The sequence below is a fragment of the Heliconius melpomene genome, chromosome 10, assembly GCF_056956725.1.
Source record: "Heliconius melpomene rosina isolate 202511_hmr_F chromosome 10, ASM5695672v1, whole genome shotgun sequence".
Lineage (NCBI taxonomy): Eukaryota > Metazoa > Arthropoda > Insecta > Lepidoptera > Nymphalidae > Heliconius > Heliconius melpomene.
In genome coordinates this window covers 4673753-4691886 of record NC_140398.1, presented here as the reverse complement: position 1 = coordinate 4691886, position 18134 = coordinate 4673753, and the positions used below count along the sequence as shown (strand labels likewise).

The 18134-nt window shown below is 32.1% G+C and overlaps 3 protein-coding genes across 3 annotated transcripts; 1 reads left to right on the top strand and 2 right to left on the bottom strand.

Annotated features, from left to right (window-relative positions):
* Window positions 1-4856: 4856 nt before the first annotated feature.
* On the bottom strand, window positions 4857-9645 carry LOC146535247 (UDP-glycosyltransferase UGT5-like). The gene is made up of 4 exons (XM_085191749.1): window positions 8655-9645; window positions 7394-7616; window positions 5594-5813; window positions 4857-5193 (listed from the first exon to the last, which is right to left on the bottom strand). Exons 1-4 carry the CDS (start codon window positions 9501-9503, stop codon window positions 4905-4907), a joined length of 1581 nt encoding a protein of 526 aa, XP_085047875.1. The 5' UTR covers window positions 9504-9645; the 3' UTR covers window positions 4857-4904.
* A 539-nt stretch (window positions 9646-10184) lies between these two features.
* LOC146535246 (UDP-glucosyltransferase 2-like) lies at window positions 10185-13659 on the bottom strand. Its single transcript, XM_085191755.1, has 4 exons — window positions 12785-13659; window positions 12486-12711; window positions 12195-12414; window positions 10185-11996 (listed from the first exon to the last, which is right to left on the bottom strand). The coding sequence occupies exons 1-4, from the start codon at window positions 13616-13618 to the stop codon at window positions 11720-11722; spliced, it is 1557 nt and encodes a 518-aa protein (XP_085047881.1). The 5' UTR covers window positions 13619-13659; the 3' UTR covers window positions 10185-11719.
* Window positions 13660-15086: 1427 nt separating this feature from the next.
* Window positions 15087-17804, top strand: LOC146535245 (UDP-glucosyltransferase 2-like). Its single transcript, XM_085191750.1, has 4 exons — window positions 15087-15962; window positions 16034-16256; window positions 16631-16850; window positions 17288-17804. The coding sequence occupies exons 1-4, from the start codon at window positions 15129-15131 to the stop codon at window positions 17583-17585; spliced, it is 1575 nt and encodes a 524-aa protein (XP_085047876.1). The 5' UTR covers window positions 15087-15128; the 3' UTR covers window positions 17586-17804.
* Window positions 17805-18134: the final 330 nt, after the last annotated feature.

Genomic DNA, 18134 nt, shown 5'->3' with positions numbered 1-18134 from the left:
TTTAGCGTATTTAAACTATAGCAAACAAAATAAGATCAAATTAAATGAAAAATCTCTTGATAAATATGTTCAGTCTAGAACATAAATAAAGATGTGTACACATTTTTCAGGATGTATCACGATCATAAAGCCTGCTTAAACAATTTTGTAGCAAAGGTGCGAATAAATGTATTGAAAACTTCCAGGCGGCTTACTTTACAAAGGCGTTACGATTTTCATGTCTGTCGTTCTTTTGCGGTATGAGGTAATAATGTTTTAACCAATCTCATGGTATGCAAAGTGCGTGGTAAGCAGAAAATAGAGAACCAACCAAATAGAAAGTGGAAAACGGTATGTATTGATACAATGTCATTTCTGCCTATTCTGGTACATCTTGTTACATATATACAGAATAAAGTGAGAAGCCGTTTTTTAAAGAAAAGACAAGACAAACGAGCATATGGGTCACTTGATAGTAAGTTATCAGCACCGCCAAAACCCTCTGTAACACCAGATGAGCTACATGTTGGTGTTGTTGGCAGCTTTTAAGGTGGAGATTGAAGGATTGAATGATTGAAGGAAACCGCACAGTAGTGAAGTGATATGATGTTATTTGAGTTTGCGACATACTGGTAACGAGGCAATGCGCGGCGTTGAGTTCCTCTACGCAACACGCAATGCCTTGAGAGTTCGACGGAAAGTGGGAAATAGAAGTATTTTAATGGAAACGCAGTTTATTAAAACTAGGTTCCCAGGTTTCCCCTGCTTATCCTGCTATATGCGGGATAACCTGCTATGTGTTATACCACTAACGGCAGTACTTACTTTAAATCATCCAGATCACACAGCTATATAAAAAAATAGTCATCGCTCGCAACTTTGTTTACATAAAAGATACACACGTACAATAATCTATTATAACAATTTTTAAAAATAAGGATTTTATTTTTTTAATATTTCTATGTATATTTTTAGAATCCCTCACACATAACTTTTTTATGTAAATAGGAGAGTATTATAAAAAGAAAAAATATGTTGTTTACTTATGTGTCTGTATTTTATGGTTTAGTTAGCGAAATCTCATGTTCTTTCCGCGTGAACTTCATGTGTACGTAATGTACTCGTATGTAATTGGGCAGCGTTGTTTACGGCAATATTGTCACTGGATATCTTTATTCAAAATATATTCACTTTTCAATTGTGATCTTTTTTGCAGCTTTACTCTATTAAAAAGATATATTTTTTTAAAAACCAGTTAAAAAATACAACGAGAGTAAAAAAACATGGAATAAAATTAAATACCACAAATATAAAAAAAATCGCAGAAAATTCCTGTAAATTCCAAGCAAACTAAAGCTATTCCTCTCTAAAATCACTAATCAATCTCCCATCATGACCATACTTGACGGTTAGATCCCAGTGTCCAGTCACGACCACTCAATAGGCATTACACACGTCTATGAATGCGATCATTTTGTCAATCTCCCGATAATTTGTAGTTTATGTTTGTATATTGGGTAAGATTAAAATATCCATCCATACCTATATTATAAATTCGAAAGTAACTCTGTCTGTCTGTCTGTCTGTCTTTTACGCAATCAGGGCCAAACCACTAATTTAATTGTGATAAAATACTCATATAGAGATACTTGAGGGTCCCGGGATGAACATAGGATACTTTTTTTTTCTCATATTTGTAATATTTTCGATATATACCAATATATTAAAATATTTATTAATTTGACATACAATTTATTCCGCCATGTTAATAACAACCGTCGTTGCTAAGCAACCATTTGCAAAGTTTGTTGTTACAAAACGCCAAAATAAGCTTGCTTAACGCATCTCTCTATTGAAAACTGTAAATAATTTCATAAATATATTTAATAAATATTCTTATAGTTCAAGCGGGCGTAGCCGCGTTCGGGTCCACTAGTATCTCTATAAAAATCGTTTAGGCTAACAGACAACTCGACGGTTGTTGGTTCAGTGTGGGGAATGATTGATTATATTATTTAAAAAAATATTATAAATATAAAGTACGACGCGGCGTTGAGTTCCGCCATTTAACCCGGAGTGCCTCCAGATTTCGGAGGGAAGTGAGAGACGGAGTGTCTTAGCACTATGTTAAAACTAAAAAATAACTAAATTTTTACTCCTAAAGATCTAATATAAAACATAGCAAATACAAGGTACATCAATAGATATCTTCAGATAGATCTTGTAAATCGGTCCAGGGAGGATTTTATCTAATAGCACCTTGGATGCTGAAAACGAAAAGTGAAGTTAACGAGTTTTCTGTGTTACAATCTCGAACTCACCCCTGAACTACTGTACAACTTTGTTTAACAGGAAAACAAACTACTAGATGTGAAAATCTTAAATCTTTTTGAATACCAAAATTCTTATAAATATTTAAACGAAACATGTTTACAATTACAAGAGCGCAATCTATATAAAATATCAATTGATTTTCATAACTAAAAAATAATATTGGAAATAGTACAAATACATTACTTACAATTACAGTACTTAGTAAGCATGTATGAATTCTTAGCATATGTTTTTAGGGTCCCATAGCCGAAAAAGTATAAATTATGAACCCTTCATGGGTGCTCCAATTCGCACTTAGTCATTTTTTTATTTTTCGTCGAACATGTACCATACGAAAACACATAAAAAAATACCGCTGCCTCATAATACAGTTATGACATAGCGAAAATATGAATTCTGAGGGCAACCTTTAATATCTTACTCTTTAATATTGGTTGACCGACGTGATAGCATTTCTATTATGTGAGTGTACGTCAAAGGTCAGGAGATTACTTTTTTAACGTAACCTGACCTAACCTTAGGTTATAAATATTATTTAGAGCGTCGTATCATGTTAAATATTATATTAATACTTTATAAATAATAATAACACAGTAATTATTATCCATACCTTACCTTATAAATTCGAAAGTAACTCTGTCTGTCTGTCTGTCTTTTACGCAATCAGGGCCAAACCGCTAATTTAATTGTGATAAAATACTTATATAGAGATACTTGAGAGTCTCGGGATGAACATAGGATACTTTTTTTTATATTTGTAATATTTTCGATATATACTCATATATTAAAATACTTATTAATTTGACATGCAATTTATTCCGTGATGTTAATAACAACCGTCGCTATGCGACCGTTGCTAAGCAACTAGTTGCAAAGTTTGTTGTTAGAAAACGTCACCCAAAATGAGCTTGCTTAACGCATCTCTCTATTGAAAACTGAAAATAATTTCATAAATATATTTAATAAATATTCGTATAGTTCAAGCGAGCGTAGCCGCGTTCGGGTCCACTAGTGTTCATATATTTTTACATATTTTGTGTTAAAGCTTAGTGAAAAGTAACTGTTCATTTAATCGAGATACTGCCTAATGTCAGGATAAGTCTGCGGCGTTAAGACTCAATGTTACGTACCGGAGAGTCTTGACTCTAGGTTCTATCTGCGTACCTTACTATAACAAAATAACACGAAGATGTTGTTTTATATATCCACATATAATTTAAATATAATATTACAATAAATTTAGTTTGTTTGTTTAAGCGCTAAGATCTCTGGAATTACAGGTCGGATTAGGTTTTATTTTTATTTTGTATAAAAAATATATTTCTAAGGAGTACCTACTCTAAGCTATATAACATTACGGTGTAATTCTTAGCTAGCCTTAAATAACAAAATAATAATAATTATGAATGTCATCGAATTACTTAACCCGCGTGCGTTGCAGCAATAGTTCAATTAAATAAGTAAGTATATAAAAAAATCCGCGCCGCACATCGTATATCTATTTTTTAAAAATAAATCTTTGTCAAGTTATCTCCTTTTTATATAGTCTAGTAGTAACTAAAAGTCCCTTCTAGCATATTAAAATTTAATATATCCACCACTTGGACTGTACGAACAAATTTAATAAAATCTCCCGGTAACGCCGGTGACCGTTTCTTTGAAATGTCAGTTGTCTAATAGTTAATGACCCAACTTGGTACTTGCTTCGCTTTTGGATTTTAAAGTTTTCGCTTTGACTCTTGATGTCAGTTTGTGAATGCTCTATTTATATGTTTTTTCGCCTTTTCTTGTTGATGTTTTGCTTAATTTTGTTCAGAGAGTAAAAGTGTATATATTTATTAAAATTATAAGAATCATAAGACCGTTATGGCTTAGTAGCACAGCGTCTGGTTGTAAACGGGATGGTTGTGGGTTCGACTTATTATTTTATTAAATTGTTTTAATAGTGTCATTTATTTAGTAAACAGGACGTTGTTTAACATAATCATAAGATAACAATGACTTGTGGGTTCGATTCCCACCTGGAGAAATTTAATATTTAATATTTTAATACATTTCTTGCAACAAGGTAAAGTGCGGCGTTGAGTTCCGTCAGTCAACACTCAATGATTCGAGAGACAGAAAGTGAGGAATGGAGTACATTAGGTTCTCTCTGCCTGCTCTGTTATATGCGGAATACTGAGTGAAGTTGAAAAAAATTCTACGACTGCGCAAAACCTAACCTATGTGGAACTCAGTGTTTCGTTGACAGTGACAGTGACTCTCGCAAAAAAGTTTAAAAGCAAGAATAGAGTGACTAAAGTCAGTATGTAATTTTAACCGGGAAATAATCGGTATAGGAAAAATCCAAATTTCTAAAATCTCGAACTCAACAGAATATGGCTATTAGGTATGTCATATGACTCCACTGAAAAAATAACAAATACATAATCAAAAAACAAAAACACACACACAAAAATACTCTGGTCAAAATAATGTCCAGCTCCGCCACTAAACACGTATTCTTGGTATAGTTCGCGTGAAGCAGAAAATATACATATGTACATACAAATACTTTATTCAAATAAAATTAAGAATAACTAAAACTTAATCTACGATTTCTTAATCTTAATATTCGTGTTAAAATTATTGATGACATACTTCCACAATATATACACTATGAGCATAAAAATAGCTGACATAAAAAATATCACAGAAAGAACAATTATAACTAAATCTAATTCTAAGTACTGCCTCCAAGATATATTAGCTCCAGCAGCTCTCAAGTGTTTTGCTCCTCCATGCCGAATAACGTATTCTATCCACCACACGGCACGATCCGCTGGTGACATCGGTTGGTCCTGTACTATGGATCGGAAACGAAGCATGTTTTCTTTGTAACTGAAAGAGAAATTAGTTATCTAGAAAAGATTTCCATTTTTAGGTGACAGAACTCCATGACGTGCTTTGAGTAACAGGACAGGCAGGGAGAAATGAAAATAATTTAATATAATCATTCTCCCCATTAGGGATTGAATCAACGACAATCACGTTTATATTATATTCCGACGTTGTCCCGCGCCACGAGAGTTCTAGTCCCTAGACCCTTGATGCGGCTTCGCCCGTTTTTTTTTTATTTAGTAGTATTTAAGTATATTAGGCTATAGTTGATTGGTTATTTTCGTATGGATATCTATACAATTATTACACATAATAAATCGTTTCCCATGACGCAAATATTAGAAAATTATGCCCTTAGCCTATATATAGGATTTCTTATCACTAAATCAATTAATATTACCTCTTATCATTAATAACTTTTTCAATAGCATTCCTAAAGTCATCTTCCGTTAGTAAAGCCATGTCAAGTTGAACACCGATACCATGTCGAACGTATTTTTCTACGTTGTACCACTGATCTCCTAACATTGGGATACCGACGAGAGGTACTCCTGCAGTTATAGCCTCATCAGTGGATTGAAGACCACCCTGTGTTATAAAGAGCTTAACGTTTGGATGCCCTGTAAAAAAATATTTGATGAAGCAGATTGTTTGTGTGCAAATTAAAATCAAATGTTTAAGTTGTTACCTACTACTTTGTTTTTCTGTCAAAAACCGACGATAAGTTTACACTTGTTTTTATTGTGATGAAATCCTTTTACAGATACACTGAATGGGAAATCGAATGCATAGTCTAATCAGGTTGCGAAAAAAAATACAAAAGAGGAAATTACATAATTACTTAGTTATGCCTTGTCTCGACGTCAGAGTGAAGAAATGAAATAGATAGTGCTATAAAAACGCCTAAATAACGCCTAAAGTAATCCAGTAGTTTAAACATATGAAGCCGTGAGGGGTCGCTAGTATTACAATGTGTTTTACAGGGCAAAGCCGCGTTTCGGTGCCTAGTGCAAAATATATTGATCATATAACTGGAATCGATCAAGATGCGACGTGAATAGAAGAGCATTAGGTTAACGATCAATTGACAATGTATTAGCAGATATTACAGCGTTGTAATTATGTGTTTAAAAGATAGGAAGTTGTGCGTTCAATTTGGCAAAAACATCATATTATACTGATCTAAGAGACAATCTAACAAACCAGTTAGGTTGTCTCTTAGTATATGATATGTATATATTATCAGTATATGATGATATGGTAGTACTTTAGGTAAATTCAGACAGCTGTGAGCTTCAATCGGCAATTAGTAGAAGCCATTTATTTTTATATTTGCTTACATAAAATTTGAATTATCGAATGTTGTATCCACTCTCCACTTTCCGTCGAATTCTGGAGGCATTACTTGTTGAGTGGCGGAACAATAGTAAAGAAACGAAAATATTAAATCTTTTATTTACCCGTCACACGATAGCGTAAAATGTACTCACGTAAATATGTTAAGAAAAAATTATGATAAAATATCGGTGCTTACTTCCTTATTATATAAAAAAATATGGTTTGATTATTTTGTTTTTATTATAAATTTATGCTTCTGTTTATGTAATGTTAGATAATACGTTATCATAAATGGTTTATAAAAACTATTATACAGTAGTTAAAAGATAAGGTAAGGTCACTTAACAATTTGTAAATCATAAATAAATAGACGACATTGATCTTCACCTAACGAAACAAATTTAGTAAATAAGGAACATAAATTAATTGTGTAAAATTGCGTAATACAAATGGAGGACGACAAGTGCATTTCTTTGTAGCATTGTCTATCTACTTAATATTCCTGATTTGGGAAAAAGGTGAAGCTCTTGCTCTTGGCAAGTAATCACCGCTGCCCACTGAGCACGGAGCTACAGATGGGCCACACTCACCACAAAAAACTCAATCTTTAAGTAGATTTTCGAAAATACCTGCCGCAGGCAGGCCATTTCACAGTTGCTCGGCGCGTGGAGGGAAGTTCCTACGAAACCGCACATATCTGGATCACACCATCTGGATAGTGGACTACCACGTATCCAAATGGTGTGATCCAGATAAATCTACACGGAGGTTTCTAGCTCAGAGTAGCTGAGAAATGGATAATGAAGTGATGTAACACTACGTTTTTCATCCTTAGATAGATACACAAATTATTTGAACTTACTAAGTACATCAGATTGAGGAAGCCACTTCGATATCTTTATATTGTCAGATTTTCCAGGTAATGTGTCGAGATTCCACTTCCATAGCACATCATAGGGTAGTTTAGAAAACACTTTAGTAATAATTTTTATTTTCTGTCGTGGTAAAAGCTCCGGTCGAACGTTTGTGCCTAAACTAAAGTAAATTACTCCATGTTTTGACGAATCCAAATACGTTTGAAGGTGCTGTAATAAGAAAATACTTTTTAGTTTGTAACATATGTACCCACTACGTATTTCTTTATATAATTTTGTTTAATTTAACTTTACACTTATTTTCATTGCATGGTATGCAGAGAGAAGCTAGAGTTAAGGTACTGCGTTCTGCGCTTTGCGCCTGGATTTTATACATTGCATGTTGACCTCTTCCCCATCGGTCTATCAATCTTCTACATCCCAAATTGTTTTTTGTTTTGGATACATATTATGTAAATTATTATATATATTTCCCACTCTAGGAAGTGAAATAATTATTTACGTTTATATTTCCATTTCTTCGCTCTGGTGTCGAGGCAAAGCGCAGCGTTGAGTTCTGCCACCCAATACGCAAAGCCTAACACTAGTTAAGACACTCTGTTTCTCATTTTCTGCCAAAATCTGGAGGCTTTGCGTAGGAGGAAACCTAGTGGTTTCCTCATTCTACCCTGCTGTGAGCGGGATACAACGTGAAGCTGATTTAATTAATTTTTTATACAAATACATTTAACGAAAAAAATCAAGGAAACCTTCTGCTTATTTTATTATTCGAATGTGTAAAGTAATTATTTAATTATACATGCTATTATCCCGTATTTGCGAACTTTTTATATTCGTATGCTAACCTTGAGGTATTTGAGATAATTAATAAAAATATTTCATGTTATGATAAAAACGAGACCGAGACAGTGACAGTGTTTTTCATCAGTTATGTTTTATTTTACTAATTTAACGATTTCGTCATGAAATTGTGCAAATTTATGGTATTTTTTTATATAATGAGATACTGTCGCATAAAGTGAAATTTCTGTACTTGTTAAGACTTTACTACATAACTATATAATCAAATAGGCAATCCAACAAATTATATTAAATTTTTATTAATCAAATCATATTAGTTGTTGAAACCCAATAATTAATTATTAATTTAATAATAAATGTACATTTTTGCAAATTTCGAAGCGAATTTGTATTATAGATAAAGCATTTCCATTTCTCAAAATTTTCATTTTTTTTTTTAAAACTTACCTTTGGTAACACTTGAGGTGGTGGTATATGCAAGCCATTAATATACACTACATTAGGTGGCACAGGCTGGTTGTCCACCCAAATCGGATGATTGTTGATCATAAATAAATCAACATTATTAAATAGCTCATCTGTGGTTGGAGTGTCTGGACCAAACATTGATTTTAGTAATATATTATCGTCTTCGTAAGCTTTACGCAACTGTCTGTTTAAATTCCATGTTTCATATAACTGTTTCAACTTTTCCAAATTCGATAAATTGTATATATTTCGTTGTATTGGACTTGGATATAGAAATAAGTGGGTAGGTGCTCCCACTGCATCGTAATTGTCCTTTAGACCGCCCAGCGAACTTACTTGTATTAAGGGCACTTTAAAAATATGAGACAATACTAACGCTGGCCTTAAATACGCCTCCACTAAAAGCAAATCATATTTTTCTTTACTCCTTATAATTTCTTTAAATTCTGGCGCATTAACTTGTGCTTTAAAAACAGCGGAAGCTAATTTAAATATATCTACGAGACCATCGCGTAAATCATATTTATGTTCCTCTGAAGTTAAGCGTATTAGTGCTTCCTTCCATATCGAATATGATATATCGTGAACATCTATTTCTGTCAGATTCTGAGGTGATTCTCCTTTTGGATATTTAGGATCAGGAGTCACGACGGTAACTTGATGACCACGTTTGATCAGCTCATCTGTCAAACACCGAAACACTATTTGATGACTGATCGAAGGTGTTGGATAAACTGCTAATATTTTCGCAGGTCTGATATCAATAAATTGTAAAAAAAGTAAAATCGTAAAAAGTAATAATTTTAACATTTTTATTGGACAAGCCATGCGCTACAAGTACGCAACGTTTAATGAAGTCGATGTATCTCCTGCACAAATGTTTTATACGTCTCGTTTCTTATCGCATTCAATGATTATTGGCTCACGGTGATGCTGAACACAAATAACGGTGCCTAATATTTGGTATATAAGTTTGGTAGATATCTATTGTTTCGATATGAGAGAGATTCCAAGAGCCATGTAAGTATTTTTAGAGATTTTATTGTTGTTAAATTCCAAAGTCCAAACAAACAGCAAGTTAAACTATATCTAAATATAAACAATTGCGGAGTTGAATTCCAGGTGTAACCAAGTGCAAACTACCTACCTATCGTCCTACTAGGCTATAAGTATTATAATCTAAAAAAAAAATTATCTATCTATCGAAAAAATCTATAATAGCAACGAAGTAATCTCTGCTTTGTCTAGAACCGAACCCGCTTTTAAAATACTGGGATAGTAGATGTTCAATAGTTTCGTAATTTTATTCACATATGTTCATTCTATTTTAAAATACTTTAATTCTATTTTAGTTTTGCGTGAAGCCCTTCAAAGTACACTAACAGTATGGCTTACATCACGTACATGACATTTCAATTAAAGCCTCAGATGAGCTCAGTTCTCTTGGGGAATCAATAGATAAACAGAAGTATAGAAACTTCAATATTTTTACAAAGAAAGAGTATTACAACTATAAAAGGTATATTTTTTATTGAGAAGATTACTTTTAGGGAAAAGCAATGCTTATCAAAAATATAAATATATATTTCTAATTTGGAATTAGTAATCTAGTTCCGTATTGGGAAGACTCCGAAACGAAACTGAGATTTAAATATATAAATATATTTATTTATATATTCGTCCTTAATTGCACACAATTATAATAAAAAATACACATACAAAAGGCGGACGTAACACTAAAGAGCTGTTTCTCTCAGGCAACCTTGTTATGTATGATAAGAAGTGTGCAGGTGTGCAGAAGTATAATAAACTAAATATTATAATATATACGTTTATGTACATCATATAAATATAATTATATTTTATTTGTATAGTTGTGTATTTATAATTATATTTTACGAATAATTTAGATAAATATAAGCTTTTAAATACTCTTTTACCCGGCGCTTGAATACTTCACGAGAATGAGCTCTTATTATGGGCTCGGGTAATTCATAGCATAAACTGACTCCAACTGAACTTTTGCAAACTCTTTAGTCAGACATCAACCTCGACATATGACGAGGTGTGGACAGCATACAATTATATTGGGAAAGCAAGGATCTATCATGGAAAAAGGGAAGGAAGCAAAAGTCAAAAGATAGATAAGTGGCGAAGCCTCTCGGGGACCGCTAGTCATATATAAAATCAATTCCAAATAAACACTTATCACTGTAGTGAATTTTCTTTCGTCGTAAATGAAAATCAAACAATAATGAAATACGTTAAGCATGTAATAGGGACTGGTGTGTAGTAAGGGAGAGAACAATATAACATATATTCGTATAGTTCATGCGGGCGAAGCCACTCAGAGACAACTAGTGGTATATAAAATCAATTCCAAATAAACACTTATCACTGTAGTGAATCTCATTCAATTTTAAGTGAAAATCAAACAATAATTAAATACGTTATGCGTGATATTGATATCGATATTTGCCACTATTTTATCTTTTTGCGTCATTATGGATTTAATGAGTATTTTATATCAATTATTAGGCAATTTTGATTTCAGTTTTGTTCCTTCTTTTTCACAATCACTTTTTGGAGGCTGTCGTAGCGAAGACAGATATGTTTTATTATAAACTCGATAACTGTGGGTTCATCGCCACTCCACGCAAGGAATGTTTAATAAACGAGGTTCTTATATAATTGAGGAATTCTTAATAACTATTAAGTTATCATCCATTTGTCGCGCACATACTTAATGCAATTTTAAGATTTATGTGATTTTCTCATGCATAACTTTGAAAATAACATGAACCTCCTCTCCTAACGGAAGTGGGTTAAAAAAATTAAAAAACAAATACACCGACTTCATAAAAATAAAAAAAGTAAGCCGAATAGTTTATAAGGATTAACAGTTGGGATCCTTTTAAATTTTGCGGAGTTCCTGGTAAAGATTTATTTGGTTGAAGAATTACCTATAGATCCTGACTGTTAATCCGCTATGATATTTTTTTTTAAATCACCTATTTAAGAACACTTGGGCTGCCAAGATGAATCTAGCGATACAGACGTATGGAAAAATTATTAAAATAATAACATAAAAATCTAACAATTTTCACGATTACAGCCAATGATAATAACACCATGCACATTAAAACTAATAGGATGTCAATAACAAAATATTCGTAGTATGTTATATTCCCTGCAGGTGCCCGAAGATGTTTGGCTCCACCATGGCGTATAACGTATTCAATCCACCAGATACTGCGCTGTAATGGCGACTCAGGCTGGTCACGTAAAAGATCCCTAAATTTGACAACGTTTTCTTTATAACTGAAAGTTAAATTTAGGAGAGAAAATTTAAAAATAATAGCAAAATTGTATAAAAATCTCAAAAAGCACTTTTAGTTTTTCACTTATTACTCGGGTATTGACTTAAATTTGCCTTGATTCGCAAATAAATGATTTATTTCACGAATTAACTTCTACCTAATGAATTCTCCGAAAGCTATTTAAGATGTTCTTATTTACCTGCGGTCATTAATGACAGTTCCGATAGCATTCATCACGATTTCTTCATTGAGATAGTGGATATCTAATTGTTTGCCAATTCCATGTTTAACGTATTTTTCTGCATTATACCATTGATCTCCTAACAGTGGTATTGCAATTAACGGTACTCCTGCAGTAATAGCTTCATCTGTAGATTGTAATCCAGCTTGTGTAATGAAAAGCTTTATATTAGCATGTCCTGTAAATAGTGCAGTATATAATTGTTTGCATAAAATTTAATCAAAATAATGTTATAAAAATAATACTAACTTAAGAGATCGGACTGTGGGAACCATTTCGAAGTTTTGATATTTTTAGCCTTTACTGATAATTCATCGCCGTCGTCCCATTTCCACAAAACATCATAGGGAAGTTTAGAAATAGCTTTAACGATTATTTGTATTTGACTTTGAGGCATCATTCTAGCGATTACGTTGGTTCCAAAACTTACATATATTACACCATGTTTTGATGAATCCAAGTATGATTTCAAATCCTATGATTAAGCAAATGATTAATTATTACCTAATAAAAATAGGTAATGTCAAAAAAATTACAAAAAAATATACCTTAGGTAAATCTTTTTCAGGTAATTGATGTATACCACCCATGTATATTACCCCTGGTGGAACTGGTTGGTTATCTGTCCAAATTGGGTGTAAATTAATAAAAAGCATATCAACATTATTATATAAGTCACTCATAGACGGTACATCGGGACCTAGCACTTGCTTCAACATTGCAGTTTCAACAGCCTCATTCAAATGGTGTGCATATTGAATTAAATAATGAATATAAATCATGTTTAATTTCTCCCAAAACGTAAGATTATATAATCTACTGCTCATGATTTGAGGGTATATAACTGGATGAGAGGGTACACCCATAACATCATAATTATTCAAAGCAGCACCAAAAGAGCTCACTAAAATTACAGGCGCTTTAAAAATATGCGAAAACACAAGAGCTGGTCGCACTAGTGATTCAATTAATATCAAATCAAATTTGTTCTTTTTGTTATATATTAGTTCTTGTATTTCAGGTGTTTGTAGCTGAGAAGTTAAAATGTGGCTATATATTAAAAAACCATGCCTTGCTTCTGACAAGGATGGTATTCTGAGTTCGCTGACTTTATAGTTATCTAAAAAAAATGTTTTCCACATATCGTAAGAAACGTCGTGAACATCAATTTCCTTAAAATTCGGTGGAGATTTTCCTTTCAGGTATGCTGGATCTGGTGTAATCACAGTAACATCGTGACCCTTGTTAACAAGTTCTTGAGTTATCTTCCGAAATACAACTTGGTGACTTATAGATGGTGTTGGAAATACACCTAATATTCTTGCAGAATGTCCCTCCATAAATATATTTATTAAAAGTGATATAATTATTTTAAAAATCATTTTAACAAACAACAGATGTTAAGTACCATAATATTACACTGTTTTAGTATACCGTACATAAAATATGTGTTTTGTTTCTTTTAATAAAATGATACTATTTACGATTAGATAACTGATAACATTATATCTATTTGATTCTATAGGTTTATAATATCTTTACATCTTGCTGAACGTGGTTTTTCATGATTAAATCTAAGAATATTGATTTAGAAAAATAAGCCTGTTAAATTAAGATAATGATGTTATACCTCGTCGATAAGCAATATAAAAAATATCTTTATAGAAAAAATATTTTCTTAAAAGGCCGCAGCTTAGGTATGAACTGTGTAAATTACATGAATCAATTAAAATAACAGAATAATTATATTACGGTGTACTTAGAACATAACATCATCATTGTCTCACTGATCATCAAAATAGAACTAGTACCGCCCAGAGACCTAGAGAGGTGACATTTTGTACAGAGAAGTAACCTATCACATGAAGAACTTTGAAGATCTGGAGTACCTGGTGACCTTGATGACAAAGTGTACGAGCTAATTATAATCTATATATATGAAAGGACTTGTCCTCACTGACTGAGGTAAGACGCACGCACAGCTGTAACCAACAGCTGTGCGTAGATTGGCACCGATTTTTATAAAATTTGAAACTTAGATTTTTAAAAGTATTTAATTGAACACGTGTTTCATCGTTTTCTAGAATTCTCCCCCTAAGGGGTTGAGAGTTTGTATAGAAAAATCTTTAAAACGCCACGTATTATTATAAAATTTTAAATTTAGACACTTAAAAATATTTAATTGAACATGTGTTTCATGGTTTTCTAGAATTCACCCCCTAAGGATGCAAATAAGGGGTTGAAAGTTTGTATGGAAAAATCTTTAAATCGCCACCGATTTTTATAAAATTTGAAATTTAGACTCTTAAAAATATTTCATTGAACACATGTTTCGTGGTTTTTTAGAATTCACCCCTAAATACGCAAGCGAAGCTGCGCGCGTCCGCTAGTTATATTATAATACCTACGAAATATTGAAATTCAACAATCCAAAATATAACATGGCCATTATTTTTCATCTAACTAACCAGCCAAGTCTCGATGAAGATATTTATTTCTCTATAAAAAGTAATGAAATCTCTAGATAAAGTCAATCTATATAAATCCAAGCCAAACTTAAGGTTCCTTACTAGGTGTTCTTATTAATAAAGTTAAATTTTACGTGATTTGGCCATTCACTTGCCAACGCGTGTTTAAATAATTTTCAATATTAACTAGTAACTACTAATATACGTATCTTGCTTGGAATTCATCGATCATGTTACAAATACAGGCGTTATTGTCACAATTGTACTATTTATTTATTGCATGTATATTTATTGAAATAAATATGAATATACGAACATCACTAAAATATGTTATCTTTAAAGATTACGATATATTTATAAAAAAGAATTAAGTTTCAATAATCGTTTAGTTTCCTTGTAATTTAATTTGAATTTGTTCGTCAAAATGATTATAAAACTTGTTATACTATTTTTAGTATCTGCTTTAACTAAAGTGCAAACCGCAAAAATATTAGCTGTGTTTCCTACACCATCTATTAGCCATCAAGTTGTATTTCGGAAGATTACTCAAGAACTTGTAAACCGAGGTCATGCAGTTACTGTAATTACGCCAGATCCAGCTTATGATAAAGATCAATCCCCGTCTAATCTTAAGGAAATTGATGTTCACGATATATCTTACGGTATTTGGAAAAAAATTATGGCAGAAGCTTTTAAAGTTAACGAAAATAATGTTTCTAAATTTAAAGAAATGAGGTTAGCGTCATTAGTGCTCTTTCACGTTTTTGCTGCTCAAATACAAACTCCGGAAGTTGAAAAGCTAATATCAAATAAGGACAATACATTTGATTTAATATATATCGAAGCTGTAATACTTCCTGCTCTTGTTTTTTCTCATATTTTTAAAGCACCTGTAATTTTGGTTAGTTCTTTTGGGGCACTTTTTAATAGTAACGACTTAATTGGATCACCGTCTCATCCAATTTTGTATCCATCGAATCTAAACAGAAGACTTTACAATTTAACATTAATGGAGAAGATAAGCACAATTTATAATCACTTTTCCATACAATATGCAAATTATTTAAATAAAATTGATGAAACTGCTCTATTGAAGCAAATTCTGGGGTCTGATATACCATCTATAAGTGAACTTTATAATAACGTTGACATGTTTTTTGTCAATGTACATCCCATATGGACAGATAATCAACCTGTTCCACCAGGCGTTGTGTACATGGGTGGTATTCATCAGTTAGAGGAAAAAGAGTTACCTAAGGTAATAATAAACAAAAAAATATATTTTTACTTGTATTAAGCAGACTAAGTAATATATATTTATATCAATAGGATCTGAAGCTGTACCTGGACTCATCTAAACATGGAGTCATTTACGTTAGTTTTGGAACTAATGTTCTAGCTGGTATGATACCTACGAAAAAAATTGAAATTATATCTAATGTTTTGTCTAAGCTTCCATATGACGTTCTATGGAAATGGGACAAGGATGAACTTCCAGGAAAAGCAGATAACATTAAGCTTTCTAAATGGTTGCCACAATCTGATTTGTTGAGTAAGTAGTATATGTTTGCATTATTTTTTGCATCCAGTTCATAGCAGTCCAGTTCAGGCAGAGAAAACCTGTGAATCAAATGTTAAAACACTACGTACCCCATACAAAACTTCAATGTGAGAAACATTCCACCGAATTATTGAAATATTGTGTGTTAATTGACGGAACTCAACGCCGCTCTTTGCCTCGTTAGATAAACCTCAGGAAATGAATACATTCAGTGTTTCATACTCCAAAGTGGGAATCGAACTTACAACGGTTGTGTTTACGAACGCTTCTACCCTTTCGTCGCGACAGCCTTGTGTAAGTAATTTTTAGTACATATAGTAATCACAATTTAGTTCATATAATAATATTCATATTATTAATTATAGGACATCCAAAAATTTTACTTTTTATAACGCAAGCTGGATTACAGTCTACAGATGAAGCTATAACTGCTGGAGTACCGTTAGTGGCTATACCAATGTTAGGAGATCAATGGTATAACGCAGAGAAATATGTTAAACATGGTATTGGGGTTAATCTAGATATTAATACATTTAGCACAGAGGATTTTAGAAATGCTGTTGAAGAAATTATTAATAACAAAAGGTAATCCTTGGATTCTATCAATTATTGTATTTTATTTTTAAATTTAATTCCCATTAAACACCATAAAATGTATAAATGCATCTTACAAATGTTTAAATATCAGTAGCTCTCCGCTGTATCCTGCATATAGTAGGGTAGACTGACGGGATGTGGAAACCTAGTGTTTAGTTACTTCGTTCTCATTAAGACACTTTAATTTCTTTTCGCCGAACTTTTGAAGTACTGCGTATTAGGTAGCGGAACTCAACGCCGCGCTTTGCGTCGATAGCAAAACGAGGAAATAGAAATATTAAATATTTTATTCCCCTGAGTCAAGAGATGCAAGCCCGCAGCAGTCGCACGCTTGTGCCATGACGGTGGCAGCGGCGGCAGTTACATATCTTTGAAAGAAATAATTTACAGTATGGAATATTATTTTTTATTATTTTTTGTTCCAGGTACAGTGAAAACATTATTAAACTCCGAACTGTTATGAGAGATCAACCAGAAACAGCTATTCAGAGAGTAGTGTGGTGGACCGAATACGTTTTAAGGCATGGAGGAGCCAAACATCTTCGAGCACCCGAAGCTAACATCTCATATTATGAATATCTTGAAATTAACGTTGTAATAGTTGTTTTCTCAGTGTTTTTAATCTTATTAAGCTTATTCGTTATATTATGTGTATATGTTTTTAATTTTATAGGTAGACTAATGAAATATAAACAGACGCATTCAAGTAAGAAAATAAACTGAGATACTGTTAATGTATTAGCGAGATCAAATGTGTTTGTTAATGTAATTTTAATTATATAAATATACATAAATTAATTACAACTAAATCAGATTATGCAGAAACACGTGTAGATTGTGATTACTATAATATAATTTAAGTAAGCAATTCTGTTAATACTATAAATGATAATAAAGTCGGGTATAAGAACTTCACTAATGATTTTTGATAAGAAATGTTAATATTTTTTTTCTATTTTACCTAATTATTTGTCCATTTAATTATTTTCAATAATATTGTAGTATGTTTCGAGCGTGCCAGTTGAGCACAATTCATTTTGTCAATGTGTCATATATTTTTTTATCATTAATTTATCGTTTATCATAAACTAGTGGACCCGGACGCGGCTACGCCTGCTTCAACTATAAGAATATTTATTAAATATATTCATTAAATTATTTTCAATTTTCAATAGAGTTAATAAGAAAATATAAGTTTAATAATCAAAAAGAATAATAAGTAGATACACATTATTAGAAAAAAATATCTGAGTTATTGAAATTAACCAACAA